We start from the raw sequence: 17,329 nt of genomic DNA, 5'->3' as shown, positions 1-17,329 counted from the left end.
CAAATTAGATGCCATTATAGGAGTTCCCCATGACTGCCTACATTTTCTGAGCTCTCTGTCATCCAAACTGGTGTAGAAGAGGCTGGTATTACTGGCACCCACCATTTCTCCAGCAGCTATGAAAATATTAATCCTGAACAATATACCCTATGACAGTATCATCCAGTATTGACTAGAACTATAGTAACACTGACAATGATAAACAAACTTCAAACAGATTGTGCTGTATTTGCACACTCAAAGGATGCACAAATACGAACTATTCTTCCTACAGTTATGAAGCCTAGAACTAACCGTGTACATCAGCAAAATAAAGTTCTCCCCCAGTCTACTCCTGGTCAATGATCAGACCCAGCAAAGATGATCTACATTGGCAGTGAGGAACATAAGCAGTATGGTAGTGTAGCGGTTAGCATAACGCTATTACAGCGCCAGCGACCCGGGTTCAATTCCGGCCACTGTCTGTAAGGAGTTTGTACGTTCTCCCTGTGTCTGTGTGGGTTTCCTCCGGGTGCTCCGGTTTCCTCCCACATTCCAAAGACGTACGAGTTGGGAAGTATTGGGCATGCTATGTTGGTGCTGGAAGCATGATGACACTTGCGGGCTGCCCCCAGAACACTCTATACAAAAGGTGCGTTTCACTGTGTGTTCTGATGTACATGTGACTAATAAAGAAATCTTATAAAATGTAAAACACTCTACCTGGGCTGCCACTGCTCCTGGAGGGCAAACATTAATGTCAAAATTCAGCATGGAATCCTGTCTGCCAGTCTGATCTTTAGCAATCTATCTAACCGCATTTTCAATAACTATAATAGAATACTTAACAGACTTTTTCAAAGCATGATAGTTCCAGCTTTCCATGTGACTTTGAGACTTGGGTGACCCAGAGAAAGCACTAAAAAAGCTAGAATGCCAGCATCAGAAGAATTTCTTTGAGAGAACTAAAACCCAAATGGGGAGGATTGACATAGAGTATCCTCATGAGGGCCAACTTCATGAGGATTTGATTATTCAGCATTGATTGAGGTGGAGCGTGTCCTGATGCCTGGTGTACATTGGCCAAAACAATTACATTATTACAATTACATTGATCAAAACAACTCACCAATGGAAAAAGAAAATAAGGAGGCCAGGATAAATTAAAGACACCCTTGAGAGAAACGTAAAGGAATGCAGTGTCAACATCACACAGTGGGACAATAGCCCAGGAAAAGGCCATGTGGCAAACACTTCTCAGAGAAGGAATAACCAGATTGGAGGAAAATTGTCTTGCAGATGAATGCCAGAAGGCCTACAACTGTCTGACAGTAATCATGGCCTCATACTGCCTGCTAAAACTGAAGGATCATTGATGTCTGTCCTTGGTCAGTTGTCAAATGATCTCTTGACAAGGACTGGGAAGCCACCAATAATTAAACAGTATCTGTTTCTATCAGAACTTGCCATTTCTGCTATAAGTTATCCATCTGATATTGGATCAGTTATTCTCTCTTCATTCACCCAGCCTGAGCTGCCAGGATTGTCCTACAGCCCTACATTTTGCAAATTTCACATTTCTTTGTGTTCTCACTCTCTAACTTCCCTCACTTCATGGCTTTTGTTCATTTAACTTGCTCCCACCATCCCATCAACTGGATGACCTCTAGAGCTTATCCCCATGACATATCCCTATCCCGTTCTCCAATCTAATCTTCCCCCACCCTCTCTGAAAGTTAGAACTAACTTGTTTTCTCTCTTTTCCAGTCCTGAAGGGTCTTTGACCTGAAATGTTTCACTTTTCACAGATGCTGCCTGACCTGCTGATTGTTTCCAGCATTTTCTATATTTATTACAAAGCTAATAATAATTTAGAAATGCACTGTGAAACAGCTTTCAGATGAATATGTAACACCAAAGATCAAGGTTGCCTACAAAATTTGGAATGGAAACTGGATCTCATTCAACATTTTGTTTTACATTGTCAAAATGTGTTTAAGGTCAAAAACATGACTATACTTTTAACACAGTAGATCATTTTGGAATAAAACCCAGTGTATTGGCTGTTTTGAGTATTTTTTTCATAATCTCATATACAATTTTCAGTATTAAGAATATCAGCAACATGACATCTACTATGATCACTGCCCTGTAGCTTCAGTTTCAATTTATTCAAATCACAATTAATAACAATTTTGTACTAAAGAGCAAACAGGTTCTGAGATAGTGTGTGGAGGAAATTTCTGCTCACCCTCTACTCATACAAATGAGAGACAATAGAGGGGATGGCATTTCAAATGTTGTTGAGGGGCTGGAAGAATAAATAAGGAGAAGCAAGATGGAATCTTTGGATAACATGGACAGGTAGATACTGGAATTCATGCTGTGGCAGTGGTAACAGAAGCAATTCCATATAATTCACTGGTTACCAATGTATAGATAAGAACGGAACCAGGCAAGTGTGGTCCCAACACCTGGACAACAGTGGAGAAGTAATAAGTACAACAAAGTACATCAATAGTTTCAGCCAGCTGGAGTCAGATATCACACAGAGGTGGGATTGTGATTAGAAAGATTTAAACATTGTTCCAGTAAAGATGGAGATGCACTTGAGAAGCAATTGCATAACAATGCACTTGAATCAGAGGTTGGAAGTAATAGTAATTTGCAGGGATGGACAGATTATTTTTTTTAAGTTTGAAGATAAGATCTGATGTTAATATCTTATTTTGTTCAAGGTAGTCTATACACTTCTGTGTTGAAAACAACTGTTTGACATTAAATGGTTACATCTAATCTGCAAATTATTAAGACTATAAGAATGTATTCATTTTAAATATCAATTTTACTCACCACTGACTTATTCCACTTTTACCCATGGTCACATATCCAAAATTGAAACACAAACAAATTGGAGAAACCTGGAAGAGTAGTGTTTTTATTTCCTCTAACATTGAAGAGCCTTGAGTGCTCTTGTGTTACTATGATTTCATGAATCATCTCAGTTTCAGAATAATTTCTGTAAAAGTATTTGGAAAGCATAGGTTGTAAAAGGGAATTTTATGACAAAAAACAAGCCATTTTTGAATCCCCCAATCAAATGGGTGTACAAGTTAACAAATGGGCAATTAATGGAATCTGTCTGCAACTTACATTTTCTGTATATTTCTAAAAAAATCCACAAAAGTCAAGGGAAAATGATCCAGCTCCTAGCCTGTAGTGTGTACGTGCCTGGTAGGCTGTTTATAGTCTGTGAGATGCTAACCAGAAACTATCCAATCGGGAACCTGCAGGTACCCTGCCCCAACTCCTGATCATTTAAAGTAACTTTTGTGCTTAAAAACATTCAAAACTGTCATCCTAACTAATATAAAAAGTTAAAATTTGGAAATTGTGCCAATAGGGAAACTGTAAAATGTTACTATTAAGGGTTGGCTTAGAGTATTCGATTAAGTGAAGATCATTCAGTAGACCTAAATATTTAAGAGACCAAACTTCCAAATCACAAGTTTTTCAGATTGGAGATGCAGGGATCAGTACTGGTGTTATTTGTCATCTATGTTAACAATTTGGATGAGAATATAATTATTAAATTATATTAATAGAATATGGTTAGTAAATTTGTGGATGACACCAAAATTGGTGGTATAGTGGACAGTGAAGAAGGTTGACTAAGATTACAACAGGATGTAGATCAACTGGGAAATTGGGTAAAAGAATGGCAGATGGAATTTAACTTGGACATGTGTGAAGTGTTGCATTTTGGTAAGTTAAGCTGGGGCAGGAATTACACAGTAAATAGTAGGGCCCTTGAGAGTGTTGTAGAACAGAGAGAGCTAGGAAGTGCAAGTACATAGTTCCCTGAAAGTGGCGGCACAGGTAGACAGAGTGGTGAAGAAGGTGTTTTGCACTTACCTTCATTGGTCAGGGCATGGAGTACGAAAGTTGAGATGTCATGTTGGCGAGACCAAATTTGGAGTATTGTGTGCAATTCTGGTCGTCTACCTATAGGAATGAAAGATGCCGGGACTTAAGTTATAAGGAGAGATTGGATAGGCTGGAGCTTTTTTCCTGGAGGGTGGGAGCGGAGGGGTGGTGTTTTGGGACAAATAAAATAAAGGGGCATAGATAAGGTGACTAATCAGTCTTTTTCCCCCAAGGTAGGGGAATCTAAAACTAGAAGGCATAGATTTAAGGTGAGAGGGAAAAAATATAAAGGGGATCTGAGAGATAATATTTTCACGCAGTGGTGGATATGTAGAACAAACTCCCGGAGGAAGTGGTAGAGGCGGGTATAATTACAAAAATGAAGACATTTAGACAGGTACACGGATAGGGAAGGTTTAGAGGGATATGGGCCGAACACAGGCAAAGGAGACCAGCTCAGGTGGGCAATTTGGTGGGCATGGACGAGTTGGGCCAAAGGACCTGTTTCCATGTTGTATAACCCTGACTCTTTTACTAACACTTGTGGTTGATAGTTTCCTTAAATTATTTTCAAGTTTTGCAATGGTGTATGCACATGCTCAAACCTTTCTGCTATCTGGCTTTGTGACCTGGCAGCAATGACACATCTTTGCATCTGCTCACGGTAGTGTAGCGGTTAGCGTAACACTATTGCAGCGCCAGTGACCTGGGTTCAATTCCGGCCGCTGTCTGTAAGGAGTTTGTACATTCTCCCCGTGTCTGATTGGGTTTCATCTGGGTGCTCCGGTTTCCACCCATATTCCAAAGATGTAGGGGTTAGGAAGTTGTGGGCATGCTATGTTGGCGCTGGAAGTGTGGCGACACTTGTGGGCTGCCCCCAGAACACTCTATGCAAAAAGATGCATTTCACTGTGTGTTTTGATGTACATGTGACTAATAAAGATATCATAAATCAAAAACTCAAATAACTAAACTTGTAAACAGGTACATTGTTAAAAATGCATAGCATTTTTATTATGCACATTAGTTATTTCATAAAAAGGTTCAAAACTTTCTACCAGTTATGACCCTTGCTGTGCAAGTAACAAGGAAATTGAAAGTATTACTATTTCCACCACGTTCAGAAATCTTACTCTTAAAAATCAGCATCCCTAAGAACTTTGAAGCACCTTCAAAGTTTGTGTTGATGCTTAAGTATTATGTTCATCACCAATTTGTGAATTCTGTTGTTAAAAATAATGCAGCAAATACAGATTAATATATTCAGAATACATACAAAAATTATGAAATTTTAATTAGTAAAAAATTTAAAGTAAGCAGCAAATTAAATCACAGGCTTTCCAATTAAATCATTGTAGAGCAAGACAACTTAATTAGATTTTTTAACTAATGCAGGAGAAACCCCAACCCTTTTTTTTCCTCACCCAGGTATTGAAATCAATAAGAGAGTAGGATTAATTCAGGTAAACACTGGATATTTTAAACCATCTTAATATCAAAAAGAAATTAGACTCAGTACAGCACAAGGCTTTATTAGCAGATAGCTTAGAAATTTAGATGCAGTTGCAAATCCAGCACCATTTCTCTTATACAAGTTTTTATACAGTTAAAAGGCATATGCATTATGCACAATGGCTAGACTTTAAACTCTGTCACAGCTCTTGAAAGCCTAAATAGCTTTACTCTTTTTCTTTTAAAATGACAAACTATCGCAGTTATCTTATTGGCACCATTACAATATCAGTTTATGGCATACCACTAATATCACACATACCAACTGGCCACACAGGTAAACCAACAATGTCCCCTGCAAGATCCAGCATTTACTGAAAGGATGAATGAATGAATTTAGACACTAGGAGGGGCTGGAGAGAGGAACACAAGAATCATCTCAAAAAAAACAAATCTCACACATTTATTTGTAGAAAGTTCAGTATCAGATTTCCCTCATGTAAATTTTCTACCAAAAAATTGTATTTATACAACACTTAATAACATTACAGAAACATTAAGATGCTTCCAATATCATCAATTGTTTTCACTGCAGACTGATTACTACAGCATTTGGCCTCATGTAACAAATACTACAACAAAATTTAGTTCTCAACTTCCCTCCCTAGGTACCAGGAGGAACTAGTAAGCATTCCCCTCGATTACTCACACAAATCCTACTGTTATACTGATATACAGCATGTTCTGAAAGTCAACTTGACACTAATCATTCACTTTATACAATCACAGTGTAAAATTTGTGGCAGATATCTTCACCCCATTCAATAATCAAGGTGCATCATAAGCAAGATGAAGTGCTAGGGATTAACTTTATCTTAAAAGATAATTGACATTTCCAGGAATAAAGTAATATTGACATAATATTGTCATGCTAATGTAAGAACTCTCTCATTATAGTTTGAAGATTAAAGTGCCTTCATTAAAAAAATAAATTATTTACATTATAATTTGTATAAAAGTATTACGGAGGTGTACTGTCTTTTTGTATGCTCTTAGTGGTAGGCTTCACTTTCATTGCACTTGGTAGCACTGTTGCCAAGTCACTTATGTGCCAACTTTCACTGTTTGTATTGGGCTTATGAAAATACTTTAAAGTCCAAATTTGTTCATCATTTCAATATATCAATGTGATTACTGCTTCTTTAAACTACATTCCAGTGTGAATGCACAACCTAGAAATGATAATTTTTATTTTTAAAAACAATAAAACTTTCCCTGAATTACTGGAAATATTCAACCCAGAGCCACGCTGATTCATTTAAATAACTTAGGCCTATGGAAATTTGAGCTTGGTCAAATGTCATGCTCAGAATCTTTAAGAAACTTTATGGAAAATCTGATTCCTTCCAAATACTTTCTAAAAAATCTTCACATTCACTTTGAACACAATCACCTTCACTTAGCTTATCCAAAATGCCTTTAGTAATTATGCTCAACCATTTATTAACTTAATATGAATTCTGAACATGCAGTATGGACTTGCTGCCCTATGGTAAGGTGACAATTGTGAATACAGGTTATGGTACTCTTTTCAAAATAAAAATCTAAAACCAGGAAATGAGGTTAATAACTGGTCTACTATTTGCAAGGCCATATTGAAAATTCATGAAATAACTATACCTGTGGCAATTTGAACTTGGTCAAATATTATGCTCAGGAAACAAAAATAACTTCATATACATCTTGAACACAATCCATAAATGCTTGACAAATAATAACCTAGGGTGTATTACATATATCCAAATAGATATTTTTCCAGAAATAGAAAACATTTATGGCAGTTAGAAATTAAAATGGAAGTGTTATAAATTAAGATATATTTAAAGTACATCAGGATGAGGTACAAAATCCTTTCCCACCAAAGTGGCCCGAAAAAGCTGAGAATTCCTAGAAAATAAAGATTTCCATATGGAATGGGATTAATGGAGTGACTCCAAATGACTGATGTTGACAGATTTAACAGAATTCTAACCACGGCATTTACCCAGTTGTATGAAGGATTGTGCAGTTACAAATAAAATTCCATTTATTAAAAAAAACAGATACAGCTGAACATTTCATTATAGATTACATAAAATTAAGCATCCATGCTTTGAATCTTGATTTGGGGTTAATTTTTTGTAACCCAAATAGTCTATTCTATTCACGTATCAATTATTTTCAATCTGTTGATTTGGTTAGAGGCTTTGACAAAAGCTTGATGGCGATTGCATATGACTGCTATATAAATTGGGAATATACAGTAGCCAACTGTCTTGGGATTAGCTCTTGTACATGAATACAGGAATAAGAAGATTTGCAGGTATGGAATCAGAAACAGAATACCCCACAACCAGAATGGGAGTGAAAACAAGCGTGCAGTCACTATCTGGGTCCAAGAGGTTCCACTATCCAGGTTCTCTGATTTGTGTTGAATATGCTCCAAAGCCAGTTGGTTGTAAGTTTCATTTATTTCAAATACGTAATAAAAGGCTGCAGCACTTGCGAGCAGATAGAATCCTACACCAAGCCATCCCATTCTCTGACGAAAGTTCATCATTCTCCATAATCTACTTGCTCTGCAATGTAAAAGAGAGATGGATCAAACATACATTTAAGTAAAAAGAAAATTAACTATTTTATAACATCTGGAAAGCAAGAGGTTTGCCCTGTCATCCTGCAGCTGGAAAATATCCTTCTGAAAAAAAACAGACAGGCCAGTCAACCACAGAAAGAGGAAGAACCCCTTTGCTGGTTTAAATGCTTATCAACATAGTCTCTGCTCTCCAATCCTAATGGAGCCTGAAGAGCATAACTATTGACTATTCCTTTAGCCCCTATGCTCTCCCCTGCACTGCACCTCCTACCCCCCAGAATTCTCTCTCCAGGTTTCATTTTCAAAAGCCAAATATGCTATTTTTCCCCCCTTAATCAAATCTTTCGCATCTATTCTTCACCAATCATGAAGCACATTCATTTTTCTGTGCAGGAGGAAAGATATGAGAAATAACTCATTGTTTCACGACTTCCATAAGGTGCTTAGTTATTTTGATCAAATTAAAATGGTCATGAATCAATATATATCACTCCAAGTATGAATCAAAAGGATTTAAATGTTGCATTACATTAAGGTTTCAGTTTTATTACAACGTAGAAGTCCAACTGGTTGATAGTTCAAAGACTGTTGTAAATACAGTTAAAATTTAAAACACAGCAGGACTTATTCCAAAACTAGTAATGTGAGCTACTCAATGTACCCCAGCTCTTCAAAACAATTATCCCAACCAATCTTTCCCATCTATGAAAACCATTCTTCAGAGTACCAAGCATATCACTTATTTTCCACAGAGATTAAAATTTAATCTGTCCAAAAGAATTCATGATTGATCTTTGTTTCAACTTGTTTACAACTACAATTCCCCGTTTTGCAAGTTAAAGTTTTGTTTTTTTTTTGAATACACTTCAAATGCAAAATATAAGTACTGCTCAGCATGATTCCTTGCTATATCGTCTAGAGAGGGTGACATCCAGTGTTCACCACCACCTCTTTCCTTTGTGAGAAATGACTCCATGGACATGGACACTGAAAAATAAATCTTCCTGCTTGAACACTTGTTTTTCCACAGCAACCCACTTAAGATGCATGTGGATAATGTAAACACATCACTTCATAGGGTAATGACAATAGCATCTACATTAAAATGCAATTTCATATAGAGATAAAAGCACAATGATGCACTTAGTTAGAAAACTATTAGTATCTACTTTACAAGTTGCATGAGATGCAGATTTAAATTTACAGAAAACCATTTTGACTTTTTTTAAATGACAAGAGGGATGATTGGCATGACAGCATAACTAGATGAATTAGTACTTAAATATTCGGTGTTGCAGCTCAACTCTCCCTTCACCACAATACCGATTATAGTAACGTAATTAAAATACACCATTAGGAGGAGGCTACAGGAGAAGATCACTGACTTGATACAGGTTTTTCAATTTAAGTTTACATTTTGATAGCCATCACAAATATGGAAGTCTGAAATAAAATGCTGAAAACATTTTAGGCAGTGTTCTGGTCAAGGGAGCTCAACTTGAAACACTCTTTTCTCAGATGCTGCCTGACTTGTTGAGTGTTTCCAGTGTTTTGTTTTTATTTCAGATTTCCACCATCTACAGTTTTTTTTTTGATTTTGAGGGTATGCTTGTGCAAGTTCAGTTCCAGATGCAAAGATTACCTTCAAAGATTTTGCAATTAAGCTGGCAGTGAAACAAGTCTGGGCCTCTAACTTGAAACTAAATGTGGCTGCCGATATAAAACTGTTAACTTCATTACATTCATGGGTGGCACAATGGTGCAGCTAGTAGAGTTGTTGCCTCACCCCTCACCGACCTGGGTTCAATGCAATCCCCTACGATCATGCAAGCACCCCTCCACCCCCCAACCCCGCCAGTGCTCCCTCCCTTATCTCCAAAGACACATGGGTCGGTAGGTTATTTGGCCACTGTTAATTGCCTCTGGTGTTTAGGTCGAATCTGTCTGTAGGGAATGTGGGGAAAATAAGAATAGCTTAGTGTTGGGTCGGTGAAAATGAATGCTTGGACAGTGGTTCAGAGAGCTTGATTCTGTGCAGCATGATCCCATTACATAATTAAGCATTGTTCGTGAAAAATCAGTCTTGTCAACATTCTTAAGATTTAATTCCATTACTGCAAGCAAAGTTAAATCATACCAATAGTTAATTATTTATGCATCCACAAACATGGAAATGTTTTACATAGAAACAAACTTTTACATAGAATAAATTATACATTACAACTGCTGCCGTTCCTTGGATAGATTGACCTAATTCGATGGTTTAGTTTAGAGATTGATGTTCACTGAGAGTACATAAAACAGAAAATGCTCTACAGGTGAAGCAGCATTGGAGGGAGGGGGTGTTGACAGATGACTCGCAGATGTGGGGAGATAAGGACTGAACCCATTGGACTCCAAGAAGAGAGGGGAGGTCTACACAGCCAAGGGTTCAGCAGTCATGTGGAGTAAAGTCCAGCTCATCCTAGTCTCAGCTCCCCGGGGAAGTCGCCAGCGAATCCCTGGGGGGGGTCTCAGCTCGATAACACTACTGTTCGAGCCGTGGGCCGTCTCAGCTCCGCGATACAATGTTCCCTGAATGAGAGGTCCTGCACTGGCCCGCACCCCGAGCCCCAGCGCCAAGCCGAGCCCCGCTTCCCAAGCTCCAGCCCCGGGGCCCCAGCCCTGGCCTGGCCTCGGCCCGCTCCCCGGCGTCAAGCCGAATCCCGGACCCCGAGATCCAGCCTCGTTCCCCGGCGCCAGGCCGAACCCGAGCCCAGAGCCCCAGTCCCTCTCCCCAGCGCCGGCACCGGCACCAGCCCCGCTCCCCGGCGCCAGGCCCAGGCCCGGTCCCGCTCCCCGGCGCCAGCGCCAGCCCCAGCCCCGCTCCCCGGCGCCAGGCCGAACCCGAGCCCAGAGCCCCAGCCCCTCTCCCCAGCGTCGGCACCGGCACCAGCACCAACCCCGCTCCCCGGCGCCAGCCCCAGCCCCAGCCCCGCTCCCCGGCGCCAGGCCCAGCCGAACCCCGGTCCACACGTGGGCCGCCGCCCCGACCTTACCTGCCCAGAGAAGGTGCGGCGGCGGCGGCCGAACGAGCGAGGGGTGGTGGGGAGAGGAGGCGCCGCCGGCTCCGGCTTCACTCCGCCGCCCACTCGGCCGGTCGGCCCCTTCCTTCCCCACGGCCTCCGCCGGCTGACGAGTCACAGCCCGATCCGCTTCCGGGTTGTGCTCAACTGCATCCGGGGTGTTGCTGGGGAGACGGCGCCGCGCGAGGGACAAGAGGGGCTCCGCCTGCCGGGCGCTGCGGACCTGCGGGGCCCCTCCGATCCGTCCCGCATCTCCAACCCACACACAGCACCACAACCTGCCCACTGGTTACTCTGTGACACTGTTTCTTTATTTCCTTTCTTAAAGTGCTTCTTTTTTAAAAAATCTTTCTTCACTAAGATTCAATCTTTTCAACAGTAAAGTGTCTAATTGTTCATCAGTATTTCTATGTCACTGCTTGTTCTTTTTCCAGATAACTCAAATGAGGAATCAATGCAGAAGACAGCAAACTTCTTTCTTCTCTGGATAAATCATGACTCAAACCTTTTAACTTGCCTCACTCCAGTCGTTTGAAGTGAACAGCTACTTTGAATTCAGGTGCAAGAGGCGAAAAGATAATCCATCTCCCAATGTGTAATCTATTGTGACATTTTGCCTGTACTTGATATTACTTTAACTACAACATTTTGATGATATCCTCCAGGTCTTTAACGCATCCAAGAAGCAATGGTATCCCAATAGGAAGATGGAAATCTATCTACTATAATCTTACATTTTTCAGTGCACTGAATGTATTACTTTTCAACATATGTTAAGAGCCAAACCTCAGAGAGGTTGAAGTACCATTCTCCACTGAGAAATCTAATGCTTAAGTTAGGCTAAAAAAAACCAGGAAAACACCAAGGTTTGTTTGTAGTTTGAGTTAAGTTATTACAGTTAAAAAAATCAATCAGGGCTGTAATTCATCTTCTGTGAATCCATTGGTTGAGCATGTGAATGATTTTGGCTGTGCGGCTCCCTATAATGAACCAGCCAAATAAGACTCATGTAAGGATTTGTGTGGAAGAAGTCATGGGTATTATTCAAGAGCGTCATCGTGCAATGGAATCATACCTCACTGGGGAACATATGTCTTTAGAAAGAGGGAGTGTAAAATTAGGGCAAATGTAATAATTTAAAATAAGTATTTGCTCAATTTTCCCAATTATGGAAGGAATCATTGTGTAACTAAAAATCACAGATCAGTCAATTTACTCCAATGCCAAATTGTTCATGCAGATTCTACAATGTTGTGATTAAGATTTTAGAGTCATCCAGCATAGAAACAGGCCCTTCAGCCCTCTAAATCCTTGCCAACCATCAAGCACCCATTGCAAGAGCTGTTTTCCACAATTATTTCAGTAAGCTTTGATATTAGCAGAAGATATTGTAATTTAACAGACTTCTCTCTTTGTGATGAGGCACAACATTACTAACAAGTAGGAATCAGTATACTATCAGTTAACTGGAGACGTAAGAGACTACAGATGCTGTATTCCAGAACAACACACAAAACACTGTAAGAACTCAGCAGGTCATGCAGCATCTATGGAAGTAAATGGACAATCAGTGTTTCGGGTAGAGTACAATATTTTGTACCAATGGCTAGGACTAGAGAGATAGAAAATGCAACTGGGCTTTATGTCCCTGAGCATCATCAAATGATGCCAATTGGTAAGTGTGTGAATGTGGATGTCAACTAAGAACGTATTTGGTATAGAGTAACAAAAGACTGCAGATGCTGGAATCGAGATGAAAAACACAATGATGCTGGAGGAACTCAGCAGGCCAGGCAGCATCAGTGGAGAAAAGCAGGCGGTCGATGTTTCAGGTCAGGACCCTTCTAGACTGAAGATAGGAAAAGGGGAAGCCCAATATATAGGAGGGAAAAGCAGAGCAGTGATAGGTGGACAAAAGAGGGGAGGTGGGTGGGAACAAGGTGGTGATAGGTAGATGCAGATGAGAGGTAGTGATAGGCAGGTGCGGGGGAGGTGGGGAGAGCAGATCCACTGGGGGATGGGTCAAAGGTAAGGAGAGAAAGGGAAAAAACGGGGTAGAAAAAAAGCACGAGGCCAGGAAAGGGAAGAAGTGAAGCATGGTGGGGGGGGGGGGGGTTGTGGGGAAGGAGGGAGTGGGAATTACTTAAAGCAGGAGAATTCAATGTTCATGCCATTAGGCTGCAAGGTTCCAAGATGGAAAATGAGTTGCTGTTCCTCCAGATTGCACTTGGAATTCTTCTGGCAGTGGAGGAGGCTGAGGATTGACGTATCAGCGATAGTGTGGGAGGGGGAGTTGAAGGGACTGGCAACGGGGAGATGCAGATCGCGGTTATGGACAGAGCGCAGGTGTTCTGCGCAATGGTCACCTAGTCTGTGTTTGGTCTCGCCAATGTAGAGGAGGCCACACTTGGAGCACCAAATGCAGTAGATGATATTAAGGGAGGTGCAGGTGAATCTCTGTCTCACCTGAAAAGACTGTTTGGGTCCCTGGATGGAGGTGGTGTAGGGGCAGGTGTTGCACCTACGGCGGAGGCAGTGGAAAGTTCCCGGGGTGAGAGCGGGATGGGTGGGGGGGGGGGGGGGAGAGGAGTGAACGAAGGAGTCGCGGAGAGAGCGGTCCCTGCGAAAGGCAGAAAGGGGTGGGGAGGGGAAGATATGCTTGGTGGTGAGGTCCCATTGGAGATGGCGGAAGTGGCAGGGAATGCTGTGTTGGATACGCAGGCTGGTGGGATGAAATGTGAGGACAAGGGGAACCCTATCCCTGTTGGGTCTGGAGGGGTGGGAGTGAGAGTGGAGTTGCGGGAAATGGCAGAGATATGAGTGTGAGCTCTCTCGACCACAGTCGAGGGGAAGCCCTGGTTAGAAAAGAAGTTGGACATCTTGGATGTCCTGTAGTGGAAAGCCTCATCATGGGAGCAGATGCGATGGAGGCAGAGAAATTGAGAAAAAGGGATAGCGTCCTTGCAAGAGACAGATGGGAGGAGCTGTAATCGAGGTAGCTGTGGGCATCAGTGGGTTTGTAGAAGATATTGGTGGATAAGGAATTTCCTGAGATTGAGACAGAAAGATCGAGGGAGGAGAGAGAGGTGTCAGAGATAGTCCAAGTGAATTGGAGAGCAGGGTGAAAATTAGTGGTGAAATTTATGAAACTGTCGAGTTCTGGCACACACAACCTCATCTTCACCATGGACGTCCAGTCCCTATATACTTCTATTCCCCATCACGACAGCCTCACCACCCTCCGCTTCTTTCTTGACCAGAGACAGAACCAGTCCCCTTCCACTAACGCTCTCCTCCGCCTGGCTGAACTTGTCTTCACCCTTATCAACTTCACTTTCGATTCCTCTCAGTTTCTACAGACCAAAGGTGTAGCCATGGGCACTTGCATGGACCCCAGCTATGCCTGGCTCTTCGTTGGCTATGTTGAGCAGTCTCTGTTCCAAGCCTACTCCGGCCCCATTCCTCAACTCTTTCTCTGTTATATTGACAACTGCATTGGTGCCACCTCTTGCACCCATGCAGAACTCGACAGTTTCACCAGTCCTGAAGAAGGATCCTGACCCAAAACGTTGACCACCTGCTTTTCTCCAAGGATGCTGCCTGGCCTGCTGAGTTCCTCCAGCATCATTGTATTTTTCTTGAATGTACTTGGTATGGTTGCCTAGGTTGATGCCCTTCCAAATACCATGCAGCATCTTTAGGTTTACATGTAATGGATATGTATTGGTTGTGTTCCTGGTACTGGCCATGAAACCGCACCCCAGCAGAAACCATTACTTTAAGAACAGGAGAAAAAGCCATGCAGTATTGGTATTGGTATTGGTTTATTATTGTCACTTGTACCGAGGTACAGTGAAAAACTTGTCGTGCATACCAATCGTACAGGTCAATTCATTACACAGTGCAGTTACATTGAGTTAGTACAGAGTGCATTGATGTAGTACAGGTAAAAACAATAACAGTACAGAGTAAAGTGTCACAGCTACAGAGAAAGTGCAGTGCAATAAGGTGCAAGGTCACAACAAGGTAGATCCTGAGGTCATAGTGCATCTCATTGTATAAGGGAACCATTCAATAGTCTTATCACAGTGGGGTAGAAGCTGTCCTTAAGTCTGGTGGTATGTGCCGTCAGGCTCCTGTATCTTCTACCCAATGGAAGAGGAGAGAAGAGAGAATGACCCGGGTGGGTGGGGTCTTTGATTATGCTGGCTACTTCACCAAGACAGCGAGAGGTATAGACAGAGTCCAAGGAGGGGAGGCTGGTGTCCGTAATGCGCTGGGCTGTGTCCACAACTCTCTGCAGTTTCTTGCAGTCCTGGGCAGAGCAGTTGCTGTACCAAGCTTTGATACATCCAGATAGGATGCTTTCTATGGTGCATTGGTAAATGTTGGTGAGAGTCAAAGGGGACAAACCGAATTTCTTTAGCCTTCTGAGGAAGTAGAGGCACTGGTGAGCTTTCTTGGCCGTATGAGGAAGCTGAATTAATATGATAATTAAATGTCTTTAGGAATTGAGTAATTTCAGTGAAGTATAGTGCTAATTCACAGTTAAAACACTGAATAATGACACAACTCATACTTAATATTTCAGGGCATTTCACAGAAGAGAAACAAAGACGGTGCAATATGAGGAAAGATGACCAAATCCTTGGCGAAAAACATGCTTCCAAAAATCTTTTAAAAGTGGGGGCAGCATCGAGCATGACATTTTGAAATAAGGCTGCAATGGCTAGATATTCTTTGGATTACCATTGTTTTTCCCCCACAGCTATCCCGCATGTGATACCAGTTCTAGGCATGATTCATAACTGTTTTACTTGGAGTGCTAGAAGTTTGATGTAACAATTCCAGATTATCACCAGAATTCACATTTTCCCCAAAGTGCCAGGGTTCTCATGATAAATTCTAGTTAAAATGGCAAAATATCCTATACAAGCATTGAAATAACTGTGGTCCACAATTCAGCAGAAACTTGTCGGTTACATATCTAGGTACATTCGCAACAGGGTTGTCTGCGAAGACGTTGCATTGCCCGGTGTCACAAACCCCAGCAATTTATTATTTCGATTTTACGTGAAGTACGTGCTTTCTCTAAACTGTCGGCATGTCACACTTCCTATTTTATTCCTATTTCCTATTTGTCGTAGGTTACTCTCAAGGATTTAGACCTTTCTTCTAATCCGGATTGAGTGACCATTGTCATGTATTTAAATGATTCATCCTCAGGAATAACCCCCATTTTGATCAACACGGGGAAGTTGAATGTGGTCACTAATCCACAAACGTCAACAGCTACGCAAAAGTCGCTGTCCAATAAATACTCCATAAAGACAATTCTAGTGAGGGACGCGCTATTCGACAAATGTAACCTTCGGGTAGAAAAAGACAGGTTTGGCTCCCAGTAAGTTTGTAAGTCTTCCAATGTTTGCCTTTGTGGTAACTATTCGGAACGTTTGCAATTAGCTCAAAACGTCTATTCATTTGAAGCAAATTACGATCGCAGGACGTCCCAGACACACGGCAGCCAATGAAGTAGTCCATTTGAGGTGTTATATTACTGGAATATCTACATTGGTAGATTACTCTGAATGCTCCCGAGGATCAGCTTGTTGGCTTCGTTCACCCGCCGATGACCTGAGAAGTTTGACCGGGGTGCTGGCTAAGAACGGGGAAAAAAATACCGAAAGTAATTGGTTTGACTTTATATTTACCCAGATAGTCAGCCAGAATTTCCCGTCAGATACGGAACTGAAGGTGGTATCCGTTTTCGCGGTGATGTTATTGCAATCTCGGGGTGCCCAGTAAATAGTTTCAGTGTCTTGCAAAGAGGTTGTTGAAGAAATGTTACATTTTTGATGGCTTCGGTAACACAAATGTTATCAAGTATTGATAATCGATGTTGTATTCTTATTTCCTCCAGTCCGCCATTCTATTTTCAGACAATATATTTATTAATTAATATGCTAATTGTTGTTTTAATATTGAATAATGTTGAGTCTAGCTTTCCAATATAGACGAACAAAATTGAAAGCTAATTCAGCACTTCAATAGGCTATATATTGCAAACTATATTGATCTTCACGAGTTAGTTTTACAAGTGCAATAGAGTTTTAAGTGGAGGTTCGAATTCCATTCGCACTGGCGTAATGCAAAGGAGGTTCTGTGTTTACACAACACTTTTTTTTAATCTCACTCCCGATTTTTTTACACTCAAAGCAATGTTACTCTGCGCTCACTATTGTTGTGTAGGAAACTCTGCAATCAATTTGCA

At 41.3% G+C, this 17,329-nt stretch overlaps 1 protein-coding gene across 1 annotated transcript; it reads right to left on the bottom strand.

Moving 5' to 3' along the window:
• Positions 1 to 5,422: 5,422 nt before the first annotated feature.
• tmem251 (transmembrane protein 251) lies at positions 5,423 to 11,187 on the bottom strand. The gene is made up of 2 exons (XM_052017739.1): positions 11,032 to 11,187; positions 5,423 to 7,976 (listed from the first exon to the last, which is right to left on the bottom strand). Exon 2 carries the CDS (start codon positions 7,955 to 7,957, stop codon positions 7,562 to 7,564), a length of 396 nt encoding a protein of 131 aa, XP_051873699.1. The 5' UTR covers positions 7,958 to 7,976; positions 11,032 to 11,187; the 3' UTR covers positions 5,423 to 7,561.
• Positions 11,188 to 17,329: the final 6,142 nt, after the last annotated feature.

Source organism: Pristis pectinata, chromosome 1 (genome assembly GCF_009764475.1).
Source record: "Pristis pectinata isolate sPriPec2 chromosome 1, sPriPec2.1.pri, whole genome shotgun sequence".
NCBI classification, from domain to species: domain Eukaryota; kingdom Metazoa; phylum Chordata; class Chondrichthyes; order Rhinopristiformes; family Pristidae; genus Pristis; species Pristis pectinata.
This window is presented reverse-complemented; position numbering and strand designations above follow the sequence as displayed.